The 15,906-nt window shown below is 36.3% G+C and overlaps 1 protein-coding gene across 1 annotated transcript; it reads right to left on the reverse strand.

The window, feature by feature from the left end:
• Positions 1-10,540: 10,540 nt before the first annotated feature.
• LOC134751921 (uncharacterized) lies at positions 10,541-11,256 on the reverse strand. Its single transcript, XM_063687469.1, has one exon. It carries the CDS (start codon positions 11,123-11,125, stop codon positions 10,556-10,558), a length of 570 nt encoding a protein of 189 aa, XP_063543539.1. The 5' UTR covers positions 11,126-11,256; the 3' UTR covers positions 10,541-10,555.
• Between the last annotated feature and the right edge of the window lie 4,650 nt (positions 11,257-15,906).

The raw sequence follows: 15,906 nt of genomic DNA on the forward strand, positions 1-15,906 counted from the left end.
TCGCTAAAAAAAACAGGTAATTCATGTATTAATATAACAGACATTTATAGCCAAGCAAGATAGATCAAAAGTAGATAACCAGGGCCTGTCAAATTATAATAATAAAACACTGAACAATTAGTCAAAAAAATATACTCGCCGAAATAAACAAATAACCTTAACACAGATTGAAATTAATAAAATAAAGTGTGTCTGTAAATGGAATTTAAACTACTAAAATCTTTTTTGGAATACTTACTTGATTAATTCGATAAATATCATTCCATGGCATACTACATCTAATCATTTGTTGTTGGTTTAGTGACAAGGCGTAAGAATAGGCGCGAGGTTTCGGCCGGTTCATAAGGAAAGGATGTTTGGTTTCCCAGTTAAGATTATTTCGATTTACAGGATATAAGTTGCTATAAGGAAGAGGACTCAAATTATTTAATAGAGCGGTGTTGCCTATGTTTCTACCCATTTCTTTCAATTGTTTTTCAAAACGAGCATCGGCCTCGTACAGTCCACTTTTATCATCAGAACTCTTGTCGTCTGTTGACATTAAAGTTTCAGTAATGATACTCTCTGTGCTAGTATTGTCTTTGATGTCAGCTTCAACATCTTTGATAGTATTTCCATTATCAGAAGTCAAATCGTTTTCCGGTACCACGGTTACTGGGTCAACGCTTTCGTCATTATCTTCATGTATCTCTTTGACTTTGTCACTGTCCAAGCTACTCACTGTTACTGTGTTATCACTGTGTGTTGCATCGGCCCAGTTTTGCTTTTCTGGTAAAGGTACAATCTTTATAATCTTTTTTGGTAAGTATGGATGAATAATAGGGTTTGGTCGCTGAAAATATTTTACATTAATATAACAGATATTTATAGCCAAGCATGATATAATTGATAGATCAAAGGTAGATAATCAGGGCCTGTCAATATAAAATAATAGTAAAATACTGAACCATTAGTAAAAAAAAATTGTGGTCACCGCAATAAACAAATAACCTTGACAAAGATTTAAACTTGAAACATGATATTCGTAATTTATTATTAATAGACCTTATATCTTTGAACCTCAAAATACTAAAATCTTTCTTTGGAATACTTACTTGATAATTTCCGTAAAACGCCATATTATAACTAATCATTTGTTGTTGATTTGGTGGCAAGCCGAAGGGATACACACGAGGTTTTACATTCACAAGGAAAGGATATTTGGTTTTCCAGTTAAGATAATTTCGATTAACAGGATATAAGTTCCTATGAGGAAGAGGATTCCAATAATTTAATAGAGTGGTGATGTCTATGTTTCTACTCATTTCTTTCAATTGATTTTGAAGACGAGCATCGGCCTCGTACAGTCCACTTTTATCATCAGAACTCGTGTCGTCTGTTGATATAATAGTTTCTGTAATGATACTCTCTGTGCTAGTATTGTCTTTGATGTCAGCTTCATCTTTGATAGTATCTACATTATCAGAAGTCAAATCGTTTTCCGGTACCACGGTTACTGGGTCAACGCTTTCTTCATTATCTTCATGTATCTCTTTGACTTTGTCACTGTTCAAGCCACTCACTGTCACTGTGTTATCACTGTGTGTTGCGTCGGCCCAGTTTTGTTTTTCTGGTGAAGGTACAATCTTTATAATATTTTTTGGTAAGTATGGATGAATAATAGGGTTTGGTCGCTGAAAATATTTTACATTAATATAACAGATACTTATAGCCAAGCATGATATAATTGATAGATCAAAGGTAGATAATCAGGGCCTGTCAATATAAAATAATAGTGAAACACTGAACCATTAGTCAAAAAAACGTATGGTCGCCGCAATAAACAAATAACCTTGACAAAGATTTTAACTTGAAACATGATATTCGTAATTTATTATTAATAGACCTTATATCTTTGAACCTTAAAATACTAAAATCTTCATTTGGAATACTTACTTGATAATTTCCGTAAAAGGGCATATTATAACTAATCATTTGTTGTTGATTTGGTGGCAAGCCGAAGGGATACACACGAGGTTTTACATTCACAAGGAAAGGATATTTGGTTTTCCAGTTAAGATAATTTCGATTAACAGGATATAAGTTTCTATGAGGAAGAGGATTCCAATAATTTAATAGAGTGGTGATGTCTATGTTTCTACTCATTTCTTTCAATTGATTTTGAAGACGAGCATCGGCCTCGTACAGTCCACTTTTATCATCAGAACTCGTGTCGTCTGTTGATATAATAGTTTCTGTAATGATACTCTCTGTGCTAGTATTGTCTTTGATGTCAGCTTCATCTTTGATAGTATCTACATTATCAGAAGTCAAATCGTTTTCCGGTACCACGGTTACTGGGTCAACGCTTTCTTCATTATCTTCATGTATCTCTTTGACTTTGTCACTGTTTAAGCCACTCACTGTCACTGTGTTATCACTGTGTGTTGCGTCGGCCCAGTTTTGTTTTTCTGGTGAAGGTACAATCTTTATAATATTTTTTGGTAAGTATGGATGAATAATGGGGTTTGGTCGCTGAAAATATTTTACATTAATATAACAGATATTTATAGCCAAGCATGATATAATTGATAGATCAAAGGTAGATAATCAGGGCCTGTCAATATAAAATAATAGTGAAACACTGAACCATTAGTCAAAAAAATGTATGGTCGCCGCAATAAACAAATAACCTTGACAAAGATTTTAACTTGAAACATGATATTCGTAATTTATTATTAATAGACCTTATATCTTTGAACCTTAAAATACTAAAATCTTCATTTGGAATACTTACTTGATAATTTCCGTAAAAGGGCATATTATAACTAATCATTTGTTGTTGATTTGGTGGCAAGCCGAAGGGATACACACGAGGTTTTACATTCACAAGGAAAGGATATTTGGTTTTCCAGTTAACATAATTTCGATTAACAGGATATAAGTTTCTATGAGGAAGAGGATTCCAATAATTTAATAGAGTGGTGATGTCTATGTTTCTACTCATTTCTTTCAATTGATTTTGAAGACGAGCATCGGCCTCGTACAGTCCACTTTTATCATCAGAACTCGTGTCGTCTGTTGATATAATAGTTTCTGTAATGATACTCTCTGTGCTAGTATTGTCTTTGATGTCAGCTTCATCTTTGATAGTATTTTCATTATCAGAAGTCAAATCGTTTTCCGGTACCACGGTTACTGGGTCAACGCTTTCTTCATTATCTTCATGTATCTGATGTATCTCTTTGACTGTGTCACTGTTCAAGCCACTCACTGTCACTGTGTTATCACTGTGTGTTGCGTCGGCCCAGTTTTGTTTTTCTGGTGAAGGTACAATCTTTATAATATTTTTTGGTAAGTATGGATGAATAATGGGGTTTGGTCGCTGAAAATATTTTACATTAATATAACAGATATTTATAGCCAAGCATGATATAATTGATAGATCAAAGGTAGATAATCAAGGCCTGTCAATATAAAATAATAGTAAAACATTGAACCATTAGTCAAAAAAAATTGTGGTCGCCGCAATAAACAAATAACCTTGAGAAAGATTTAAACTTGTAACATGATATTCGTAATTTATTATTAATAGACCTTATATCTTTGAACCTTAAAATACTAAAATCTTGTTTCTGAATACTTACTTGATAATTTCCGTAAAACGGCATATTATAACTAATCATTTGTTGTTGATTTGGTGGCAAGCCGAAGGGATACACACGAGGTTTTACATTCACAAGGAAAGGATATTTGGTTTTCCAGTTAAGATAATTTGGATTAACAGGATATAAGTTCTCATGAGGAAAAGGATTCCAATAATTTAATAGAGTGATGTCTATGTTTCTACTCATTTCTTTCAATTGATTTTGAAGACGAGCATCGGCCTCGTACAGTCCACTTTTGTCATTAGAACTCGTGTCGTCTGTTGATATAATAGTTTCAGTAATGATACTCTCTGTGCTAGTATTGTCTTTGATGTCAGCTTCATCTTTGATAGTATCTCCATTATCAGAAGTCAAGTCGTTTTCCGGTACCACAGTTACTGGGTTAACACTTCCTTCATTATCTTCACGTATCTCTTTGACTTTGTCACTGTTCAAGCCACTCACTATCACTGGGTTATCACTGTGTGTTGCGTCGGCCCAGTTTTGTTTTTCTGGTGAAGGTACCATCTTTATTATATTTTTTGGTAAGTATGGATGAATAATATGGTCAGCCCAGTTTTGGGTTCGATCTTCACTTAAAAGACTGTTACTTGTATTTTCTACGTTATCAGTACTAACTTCACTCATAACATTTTGTAGTGAAGCTTCGTTGGCAACGTCTAACTTATTTTGATCTAATTCATAAACACCAATATTTGTTAAAGTCATCAGATCATGATCAGTAACTGAAAACATTGAGCCACTTTCTTCCTTATTGATATTAAATTGAGCCTTTTGTTTCCCCTCTGCATCACTTTTGACTAAAAAAGTATTTCCATTTTCAACATTTTGGATATTGTGTTTTACTGAATAATTAACTTGTTCCGAGTTTGGTGCCCTATTGACGCGAATGTCAATATCGTAATCATCTTGCCCGCTACCTTCAGGGTTATCATTTCGATTAATAGGTAGATTAATATCGTGTCCTCCATTGACTAAGTTTTTATAAAAAGTACGTGTTCCGACCAAGTTTTTATAAACAGGAGGTCTTCTAAAATAATTTAGCCAGTTTTGATATCCAGATTGTCCAATTAGTCCTCTATTTACCCACCAAGCTGACTGGCCAGAGCCAGGCCCAACTTGATACATATGTTGTTCTCTATTAGCTAATAATTTGTTTAGATGACGTCCATACATATTAAATCGCGCACCAAGCGGGTCAACATAGCTGTATATGAGTTTACTGTTCTTGTAAATTGGGAATTTTTGGTTCGTATACTGCCAGTTGTAGTATTGGTTTTGGACAGGAAATATATTTCGGTTGGGTGGTTGATACTGGATCCATTGCCTGCGGGTTGCCCGAATCTTGGCGCTCTGAAAAATCATCATCAAGGAATTAAATTACAACCGAATACTTTAGACGATTATAAATATTTTCATCTTATTCAAAGCGTAAATGCACTTTTAATGACTTTTTTACAAAAGTCCTCTTACTATATGAGTCTACCCTATTGTACTCTTTGGAGCAGATACGTCCAAAACGTCCTGCTATATAATTTGTAAGTGGTCAACTCGGTTAAATGGATCACTTGAGGTAAATGTTTCTTTTAAAGATATCTTCTAAACGGAACATTTTATAACTATTATTTAATAGCCATCTACATTAAATGTTCGGTGACCATACTTCGAACATAGAGAGATGGACCGAATATTCGGTAATTATTCAGTATTGGGCATATTTTTCAATGTTCGTATGCGGCCGAATAGTTCGGTTCGAACTGTCGAATATTTACCGAATGAACATTTTTAAGGGCGTCCGCTAGTTAGTGCGGAATTGCGGGTGCACTTCGCGATTAGGGGGCCTAACGGGAACCAAGTTCGACGTGTCGCCTCCCTGTCACACTTGCGTACGAATTTACAAGTGCGACAGAGAGGCAACACGTCAAACGTGGTTCGCGGTAGGCCCTCAGGTATGAGACGTTTCCGTTTGTTTTCATAAACATTCCCGGTTGGGAAGAGAAGGGTCAAAAGCACGTTATGAGTGCAGACCGCGGGCTTGAAATTTGAATGAACTTGTTTTCAGCGTTATAGGCAGTTTTAGCCCAACCGAATATTCGGCCGAATATTCGTATTCGACAAAGTCCATATTCGGCCCATCTCTAGTTGCAGCAATAGTTCTTAAATATTATATTTAGAAGATACATAATATTTTTAAAAGACGCAATGCATTTATCCCGGTTGACTTACATTTTCCAATTTATTATAAAATCATGATCAAAATTACCTCCACCTTATCCCACAGAACAGCGACGAAGATAAAGAAAATCGCCTTCATTAACTTCGTTTAATATATTTATGTGAAACAAATATATATAATCTGGTTATAAAAACTTAGAACTGAATTATACACAATGTATTTATAGTTTTCTAGATCTGTGCGATTCGTTCTAGTACAGTAACCATGGAATCTACATTTTCCAATTTTATAAAAACATGCCCTTATAGCGTTAAGTCGTGTCAGTGATAATATTATTAATATTATATTATTGTGTTCAATAATATTTATATAATAACATTCATTTAATGTGAAGTACTGAAAACAATGTTTTTTTAAAGACCATAATAACCTAATACTGTTATATTATTTATTTATTAATAATATTAATATTGTTAATGAATAAATAATATAATAGTAGTAACGTAGCGTAGGTTATAGTGAGTTGATTTTTTTTTAACTATTTATTTTAGTCTAAAAAAATCTTGTTTTGTGTTAATTGTAATATTAAACTCCATCATTTCCAAAATATACCAATTATATCTAGGCCGGGAATATTAAACTTATTGCCGCAATTATTGTGTAAACATTAAAATTCCGAATTTAAATATATTTAGCTACTACATGTTCTATCTGTATGACACTGTCATGCTGACACCACACTTCGCCTTATTTGGCAATTGGCAAATATTCGTGTTGCATCTCTTTCCTTTGACATACAAAACAAAAGGGATGCAACACGAATATTTGCCAAATACAGCGCAGTGTGGTGCTGGCATTAGAAATTAATAAATAAATAAGTTAATTTCAAAGTTTTTTTTAACTGACAGGCTGATATCGTCCGTCGGACTGGTAATGGGTGGGCCCCTTAAAAGATGCGGCACTACACTATTGCTGTAACAGACGGGCGTAAAGGACCGCGACCTCAGCCAGCATATCTCTTTCTCGCTCTAAGTTATAGCTGCGTCCTTAACGGACGTACCTGCAGCGAACCACCTTACACACGGATACGATCGAACAGACCTCGAACCGGACCGGTAACAGACTACCGCACCAAGGTCGCGGTGCGGCGCACGGTGGGCGCACGTATCGATCGTGTGTAATGGCTCCTCTACACGATGGCCCAGCGTAGGCCAGTCCAAGGGACGCATTTATGGGTTAGAGGGAGCAAGTGATACTGCTATTTCATTCCACCGCATAGCTTCGTCCCAAGGGACTCCAAGGACTGGCCTACGCTGGGCCATCGTGTAGAGGACCCATAACATAAGGTGGTCGCCGTACGTGCGTTAAGGACGCAGCTATATCTTAGATAGGAAGAGATATTTTGACGGCATCGGCACCAATCGGCACCAAGTTCGCGGTGCGGTGCGGAGTAGTCTGTTATGGCTGTTAAGGTACGAATCCATAAAATCCGTATTTTAAATCGATTTACAGCGATTAAATTGAATAACTGCGTAAACGGTAACGTCTATGACCCGTATTGAAATACGGTAAATAATAATAAAATAAGATGTAGTTACCTACTAAAGAAAATACTATTCGTTTAAGAGCCCATCAACGTGCACAGTAGCGCCACTGCTAAATAATTGTGATTATTTAAATTTAACGATAGATATTTACAAAAGGGGGCCGCTACTCTTACACTGGTACTAGCACCCAAAAGAAAAGGATGAGTATAGTTTTTTTTGTTCTTATTTACTGACAATTTGGTTTGACCAACTATAATATAGTTGGTCAAGCAAATCTTGTCAGTAGAAAAAGGCGCGAAATTCAAATTTTCTATGGGACGATAACCCTTCGCGCCTACATTTTTTAAATTTGCCGCCTTTTTCTACTGATAAGATTTGCTTGATCAACTATAGTATTAGCATTTATCGTGTGCGGCGCGTCATAGTGAATCTTGTCGCAATGTACGAAGGTTGATACAATCTGGCAAAAAATGGTATAAATTAAAAAGAGGCAACACAGTAGTGTCGTCCCTTTCAAATCAATCTAAGAAAAACGGGCCGACACTACAGTGTTGCCACTTTTTAATTTCTACTCTTTTTTGACAGACTGTAGTAACTTTGAACATAAATAGTAAGAGCGATAAGAAAAACCTATACTTCGTTTTATAATGGCTTTTTGTACACTTTGTTTTTTTTTTTGCATTAGAAAAAAAAGCTGAATACACTCTTTTGTTTACCATGTAGTGTTAAGTGTTTTTTATTACAGGCAGATACGGAATTCTTTCCAATCTCTCACACTCACACTGGACCGATATTATAGAATTTGTCTAGGGACTGTCTCATTTCGGGCGTAGACGGAGTCATACTGTCTTTGTCTTGCACTGATGCTGGAGCCCAGAAGAAAGGGATGAGTGTAATTTTTCTTGTTCTTATTTACTGACAAGATTTGCTTGGTTGGTTTATATTTTTATCCTTGCCTTTAGGGTGGTATTCCAATTTCTTGGACCATGTGTATTTACGTCTCACATTTTGCTTAATGAGAGAGTGAGACGCAAAGCATATTGGACAGGTGGGGTGGACTCTGTCCTGCACGGAGTTGTCAAAATCGTGTGCTAGATGTCGGTGTAACACTGGTAAACTAGCACTAGTTAATGTTGGACTGACAGGGTTGTTCAAATACTGCGCTAGATGTCGCTGTACCTCCGGGAAACTGGCTAACGGTGTTTTAATACAGAACACTAGTTTGTAAATTGAAGCTTAGTTTTTATCAGTACATCAAACATCAAATTTTTACTTCCCGAGATATGTATTATGATTTTATTACTTACTTTTTTGAACTTTTTTGTTTACACGGGAATTATTAGATACATAAGTATTTAATTAACAACTTGATCAGATAAAAGTTACATTTTGTACGGTAACGCAGCAGAAAAATACAAAAATGGTGTGTTGATTTTAGTATTGGAGAAAACTTTTCTGCTGTGTTACCGTACAAAATGTAACTTTTATCTGATCAAGTTGTTAATTTTAATGTGTTAAATTAATACTTATGGATCTAATAATGCCTGTGTAAACAAAAAATTAAAAAAACCACCATGGTTTTTTAATAAATAATCATGGTTTTTTAAAAATCACGAAATTAAGTGTTCTAAAAGTTGATTCTCACAGTAAATTTACTGCGATCTATAGACACATGATATTCATAATTTTTTGTATGTGGGTATTTTTGCACTTTGTAGTTTTTCCTCAGACACCCGTTGACCACGAACGCTGTAAAGGATTCGAAACGTTGGGATGTCTTCTTCTTCTTTTAAAATTATGGCTTCAGCCCAGTGGGACTATTTCGCCAGTATCAAGGTATTGAGAGGTTTACAAACGACAAAAATTGTACGGTTGTACAAGACAGTGTACGGTGATTTGTTAGCTCTTGTAAATCGATAGCTAGTCTTTACAAGAAGCACGTGGACTACCGGCCGTTGACTCCAAGATGGTGGTTAAACGCGCTTCAAAATTAATTCTCCATTCACTGCACACTACCACATTAGTTTACTGTATAATAAGCTATCGATATTACACTTTAAACAATATTAATAAGCAAAAAACAAAGTAATTAATCACGATGCTAACTATCAAGATGGCGCTCGAACCGGAAGAAAAAACGTTGGGATGTATTATAAATACAATATACGCGATATAATCCGTTTTCATAGTCTTATTTCATGAGTAACTATTGCGGTAACTGAATATTATTACTTTATCTGGATTTTAAAATATTAAAACGTGTATTATATTTTTATTTTAAAATGGATTTCATAGTGTGATTATATTGATGGAAATAACATCGGTATGGTTTTATTATCTTAAGAGGCTCTATATTGGACATGATATTGAACCTCTTTTTAGTAATCGAGGATTTTTCAGTGAGCACATATGTTTAAATGGAGATTGGCTGGCCACGTTGCCAGACTCCAGGACGAGGGACCTTACAAGCGACAGCCTGGAGAGGTCCAGATGGTAAAAGAAAACAAAGACAGCCATTGGCACGCTGGGCTGACAACCTTAACTATACAGTTAAGGTGGCGGGGGCCAACTGGGTATGGGAGGCCCAAGATTGAGAGAGGTGGAAGATTCTGGAAGAGGCCTATACCTCATAAGAGGATTCTGGTGTAATTTTATATATATATATCCTAGACTAAGTTTTGCAAATAAGTTTATATTCATATTTTACCCAGAAATAAAACGCTTTCTTATTTTATTTTTATTATTTTTATATGTATAAATATATATCGACAATTCAACATCTTATTTATCAACATCAAATCCCTTCAACGTGCCCCGAGTTATCCCAGGTTTAATCATTAACATCAGCTTCAGCATCTTGACAGATGATTGTTGCAGCAACAGTTTGATTTTCAGTGAATTGCAATATTTTAATGACAAAACTTCAGTGAGACACAGACATATTAAACATATTAATAACGGGTCACTCACGTATTTTGAGTCGAAAACGCTCGACATGTTTCACTCCGTACCGAGAAGCGTCATCAGGAGCTTGCATCGACGGTGACGCAAAGCAGTCTGCGCCGGTCCGTGAGTGACCCGTTATTAATATGTTTAATTGATAATGGGGTATGTTCAACCAGTAGCTGTACCAGTAAGGAGTCAGTTAATATATGTAAATGAAATACATGTTCATACATATACTTTTATTCAATTTTCCACAAATAAAACTTCTCATACAAATACCTAAGTTCTTCTAACCACACTAGATCCCGCTCCATGGAAGTTAACCTACATTCATACGCTGAAATCATTCTAGTGTTCTTCAAATCTTCAACAAAAATATCACCAACAACACTTATGTAGTCTCCTGTTGAAAAAAATAATGGACTAGTTTTTTTCTGCTCTATGCTATTTAATAATCTACCCATAACCATAGTGTTGTCATCTCCCCTTCTCGAAGCATCTGCGAAGTCTTGTATCAACTTTTTATATGACGGCAAAGGTATATTCAAATTATTCTTCGTACTATCGTAATAAACTGAAACGCAGCCTGTCGGATCAGTTAAATCGAAGTTCGTGGCCGTTTTTGAAGCGTTAGTGTTATAAACAGCAGTCACAACTCCATGTAGCATCACATTCTTGAATTTTAAGCCGAAAATTTCGTATATATACTTGTTTTGCTCAGTTCTTGAGGCCCGAAAGATGTCTTGTATATACAACTTTAAGGGGTTTCGTTGAAGCTCGTTTACACCATTTACAGTAGCTGCAGTCATGATAATGTTCAACTAGTAAGTTATTTATAACTAGAATAACATTTTTAATCCCTCATAACACCTAAAAACCGGCATATTTACATATAAAACGTATTTTAATATTGAAAGCTTTGCGTGCCTTAAACGTCAAAATTGACTTTACCACAGATAACATAACGGTAATAAGTATGGATCTCAACGATACAAAAATCAATAATGTTGGCACTCTTGACACGACTTAAGGGATTTACAGATGACTGCAATTTATCATGGCGATCTGTCAAACGATATGGAAGACATCATTGGTCAGTCGGCAATACAGTATTCGTATTATTGTTGTATGTTTTGTGTGTCATTGTCAGTTGTATAAATAATTACATTTGTGATTTCTTTTATAAGGTTTCGTTTTATTTTCCAACTTGGGCAATAAGTGCCATGCCAAGTACCAACGGTCTGTGGACCTATTATTCCTATTCTAATTAAAATGATCACTTGTTCCATTTTACTCCAATTATAACGAAAAATTTTATTCCTGGCAGAATACGTCCTTTTTACAACATTGAAATTTCAACTGTATCTTCTTGGAACAAGGCGCAACATAAAGAAACATGATTGAATAGGATACGCGTCTAAGGAAGTTATTCATAGATCTTGTTAAGAGAAACAAGCGATCGCGATCACAATGAGATGAGATAACGAGTCTTAGAACAGCGGCCGTTCCGATGCGGCCCCATCGAAATGTAGAGATGGGACTCTATCGATATCTGAACCCATTTTATTAAGTTACAATTTAACGGGTGACAATAAAAACCGGCCAAGTGCGAGTAGGACTAGCGCACGAAGGCTTCTGTACCATTACGCAAAAAACGCCAAAAAAATCACGTTTGCTGTATGGGAGCCCCACTTAAATTATTCCGTTTTTAATATTAAATTCCTTCATAGTATCTCCTGTATAGCATCAAATCTGCTCGTAGAGAATGAATGAAGTTAATTCATAAATCCATTTAACTTAAATTACACCTTGAATCAGTAACCATAATTTTACATCTGCAACTCAGGCTTCGTCACCGTCAGGCACCTTGAATTGAAAATATCGATAACATCTAATTAAAGCGATATCGACTCAGCCACCCCTAGGCACTCAAGAAAACACTCGACAAATAAGCGAAGGCAGACAGTTTGCATAATTGCCGCGTTCGATACCCACCGCACACGTCCCTTCTACAGAATGGATAATAACATGTATAGATTCTCACTGTCTGAGCTCTGTATATGGCAACCAACTTTGTCTGTAGAAGGTAGAAGTCTTTCCTTTTTTGAGGCGTGTAAAACAATAAAAGAAGGAATGGAAAGATCGTGTTCTTCTGGTAAGCTTCGGTAGCATAGTTGGTTAAGAGCGGTCGGACCGAAGTTCCGAAAGGTCGCAAGTTCGAGTCTTGCCACCCGAAGTGGTAAATTTTTCTTTTAATATAAATATGTAGTAGTATTTATTATCTCTCGCTGCTTGATAAAAAAATATTATTTCTTGTTATCAATTTGTTATGGATATAGGTATATGGACTGTCATAATAATATGACGTTTATAATAATACTCGCACACTTTGTTCTATTCAACGGTGCAGAGTTAGCCTAGACTGTCTCTATGCCTTTAAAAACTATTTTAAACGCAGCGTCTTACCTTACGTAAGAGAACAACTCGTGAACGCCAAGCGGCGCGGCGCGGCGCGGCGGGCCCACGGCGTTCGCGTTCGCAACGAGATCGCCCACGTAGGACACTAATCAAAGGATTGATTCACCCCGCGCTGCATCGCTTGGCTTCGCGTTCGCGTGTTGTTGCGTATGTGAAGTATGAATAGTGTGATGGGGGAACTTAAAGCGGCGATTGCGCTTGAGCTTGACGTACCTTTACATATTGACTTTTGTAACCTATCTCCTCTCCAGATCTCCCATCTAGCCAGCAGCGCACTCGCAAGCCCTTTGGTGTTAGGTACTGGTGTCCATGAACGACAGCAATTGCGTACTATCAGGCTGTAGAATAATAATAATATTCATAGCCGCTAAGCGAGCACTACTGTCGCGCACACACCCAATCAGTAATAAATGTTCTCTATTACTTGACAAATTTGCAATTTCGCGGGACAAAGGCATGGTAATTTCATAGAAATACAATTCGATGTTAGCATCTGTTTGTTTCCGGCTATCATTGACGTATAGGCCAATTCGATCTGTTTCCGATATGATACTGAACTGTCAGTGTCATAAGTGACGTTTTGTTGATGTCATTTTTGACACTGATAAATCAGTATCATATCGGAAACAGATTGAATAACTAAAATTCGAATTGGCCTAGGTAAATAGAGCCACACGTCTGTTTGAGTTAAAATTTGGCTGTTAGATAATCTTCACCGATAATTGCATTCGATTTTGATACGTTTCCAACTACTGAGAGGATATAACATGCAAAGATAAAATACATGGCGCTGCAATCGTCTAAAAAATACAAGGGCCTGACACTCTTTGATAGACAAAGATAGTCTTATTGCGATTCCTATAAAAGGAAAGAGAAAATAGTGCCATGCTTTACACCGCACTTATCACCGACCGGGTGACATCATACGTAGGAGGCGATGGCGAAATACTGAAATGTATAAGAGTGAAAGAGAAAAAATCCTATGCTGCCCAAATTTTATATGAATATTCTTTCTCTTACCCCCGGTCGCTCGGTGGCGCATCTATAACTACTTGTATATACTATGTCTATGAAAAAATACAATATCGGTATGGTACACTTGTACACTCCTTAACACTTCTACAGACGGTGCAACAGATGGCATGCGATATTATGGCTCCTGTACACCATGGCCCAGTGCAGGTGGGTATGGCCAATCGATCAAATGCCCCATGCCCCAATGTCAACACATCAAGGGCCCTCCACACTCATGCGCGAATCGCGGCGCGTTCGCGGCTTCGCGCCGTGATTCGCGCATGAGTGTGGAGGGCCCTTAAGATGCGATTATTAGTGACGTTTGGAATTGTACCTACAAGTCCATTAATGTACACCTGCGAAATTTCATGAAGAAATTACGAATGAATTCATTGATCTTGTTACCTAATAAAAATGGTTGTGATTTTTTTTTCTACGTTCAAGGGATAACGTCTGCCTAAATCTATTAAAATCTAGAACCAATCCAATTTAAAATTTCTTATCCAAGAATGGGGTCCAAAACGAATTAGAAGATAAGACGCTAGGCCGTAATTACAAAAACTTTGTCCTAAAAATAGCCCGATAGGACTTAAAAGTACGGGCAATGTTTTTTTGTTACACTCTCGCAATTAGCATACTAAATTGGCTTGATTTTATTTAAAATACTTAGACAGGCCAATCCCATTAAAATGATATCAGTGACTGCACTGTTTTATTCGAAAGAAAGAAAGAAAATACATTTATATAGTTGGCCAAACCAAATTGTCAGTAAATAAGAACAAAAAAAAACTATACTCATTCTTTTCTTTTGGGTGCTAGTACTAGTGTAAGACAAAGATTGTATGATCCTCTCTGTCTATGTATGAAATGAGACAATCCTTTGACAAACTATATAACGCTACAACATAGTACCTACATAAAAAAATATATTAGACGCTAAAATAGGACCCCCCCATTCAGCATAATGCCTCGATAATTGTAATACTGTGGCCCCCTGACAAGAGGAATGCTACAATAGTACGTGCACGGAGTACGTGAGACACGATAAGAAATATAGTTGGTAAAACCAAATTGGCAGTAAATAAGAACAAAAAAAACCTATATCCTAATATTGTCTTCGGTTACCGCGATAGTTACTCTTGAAATAAAACTATGAAAACGGATTATATCGCGTATATTGAATTTATAATACATCCCGACGTTTTGAACCATTTACAGCGTTCGTGGTGAACGGGTCACTGATATAATCCGTTTTCATAGTTTTATTTCATATATAGTCATCCTTTTCTTTTGGGTGCCAGTACTAGTGTAAGTCAAAGATAGTATGATTAGAGAATCATGATCAATAGACAGAGGTCTATGTTTGAAATGCGACAGTCCTTTGACAAACTATATAATATCCTTTCGTTTCTCACGTATTGCGAACAAGCTGTTTTAGCTAGTTCTTAACTAAAATCACATACCATTTGTTTTTTCATTTGGCCCAAAAAATGATTTGCCTGTGAAGCCGATGGTCCTGGGTTAGAATCCCGGTAAGGGCATATATTTGTGTGATGAGCACAGATATTTGTTCCTTAGTCATGGATGTTTTCTATGTATGTTTTTAAGTATTTGTATATTATATATATCGTTGTCTACAAAGCCTTCTTGAGCTTACCGTGGGACTTAGTCAATTTGTGTAAGAATGTACCGTCTCGTGTGATGCGGAAGGGTCCTGGATTTTCCTCAGGCTACCGCCCCCCACACTGTCCTACAGCTCTACTTGCCCTAGTGCAATAGAGCCCAAGTCTGGGTAAAAAAATAAAAATGTCCCTATAATATATTTATTTATTGCAATGTCTGTAGAAGCCTTTATTGTGTTCTAAATTGTACACTGCCAATGATGCCAACTTGACAAAAATAATTGAAAAGTAAAAATTATAGGAAGTTCACTCCGTTGAGTTGCAAACAGACCAGCTGTCATAATAAACATTAAGTTTAGTACATGGAGACTATATAAAGGAGCCAAATCTCTATGTATGAAAAGTGTCCATCAAAAAACAGTAATTAGGCGGCGCCACCATACACCGAAATACTACCAAAAACAACCTACGTAATT

Source organism: Cydia strobilella, chromosome 23 (genome assembly GCF_947568885.1).
Source record: "Cydia strobilella chromosome 23, ilCydStro3.1, whole genome shotgun sequence".
NCBI classification, from domain to species: Eukaryota; Metazoa; Arthropoda; class Insecta; order Lepidoptera; family Tortricidae; genus Cydia; species Cydia strobilella.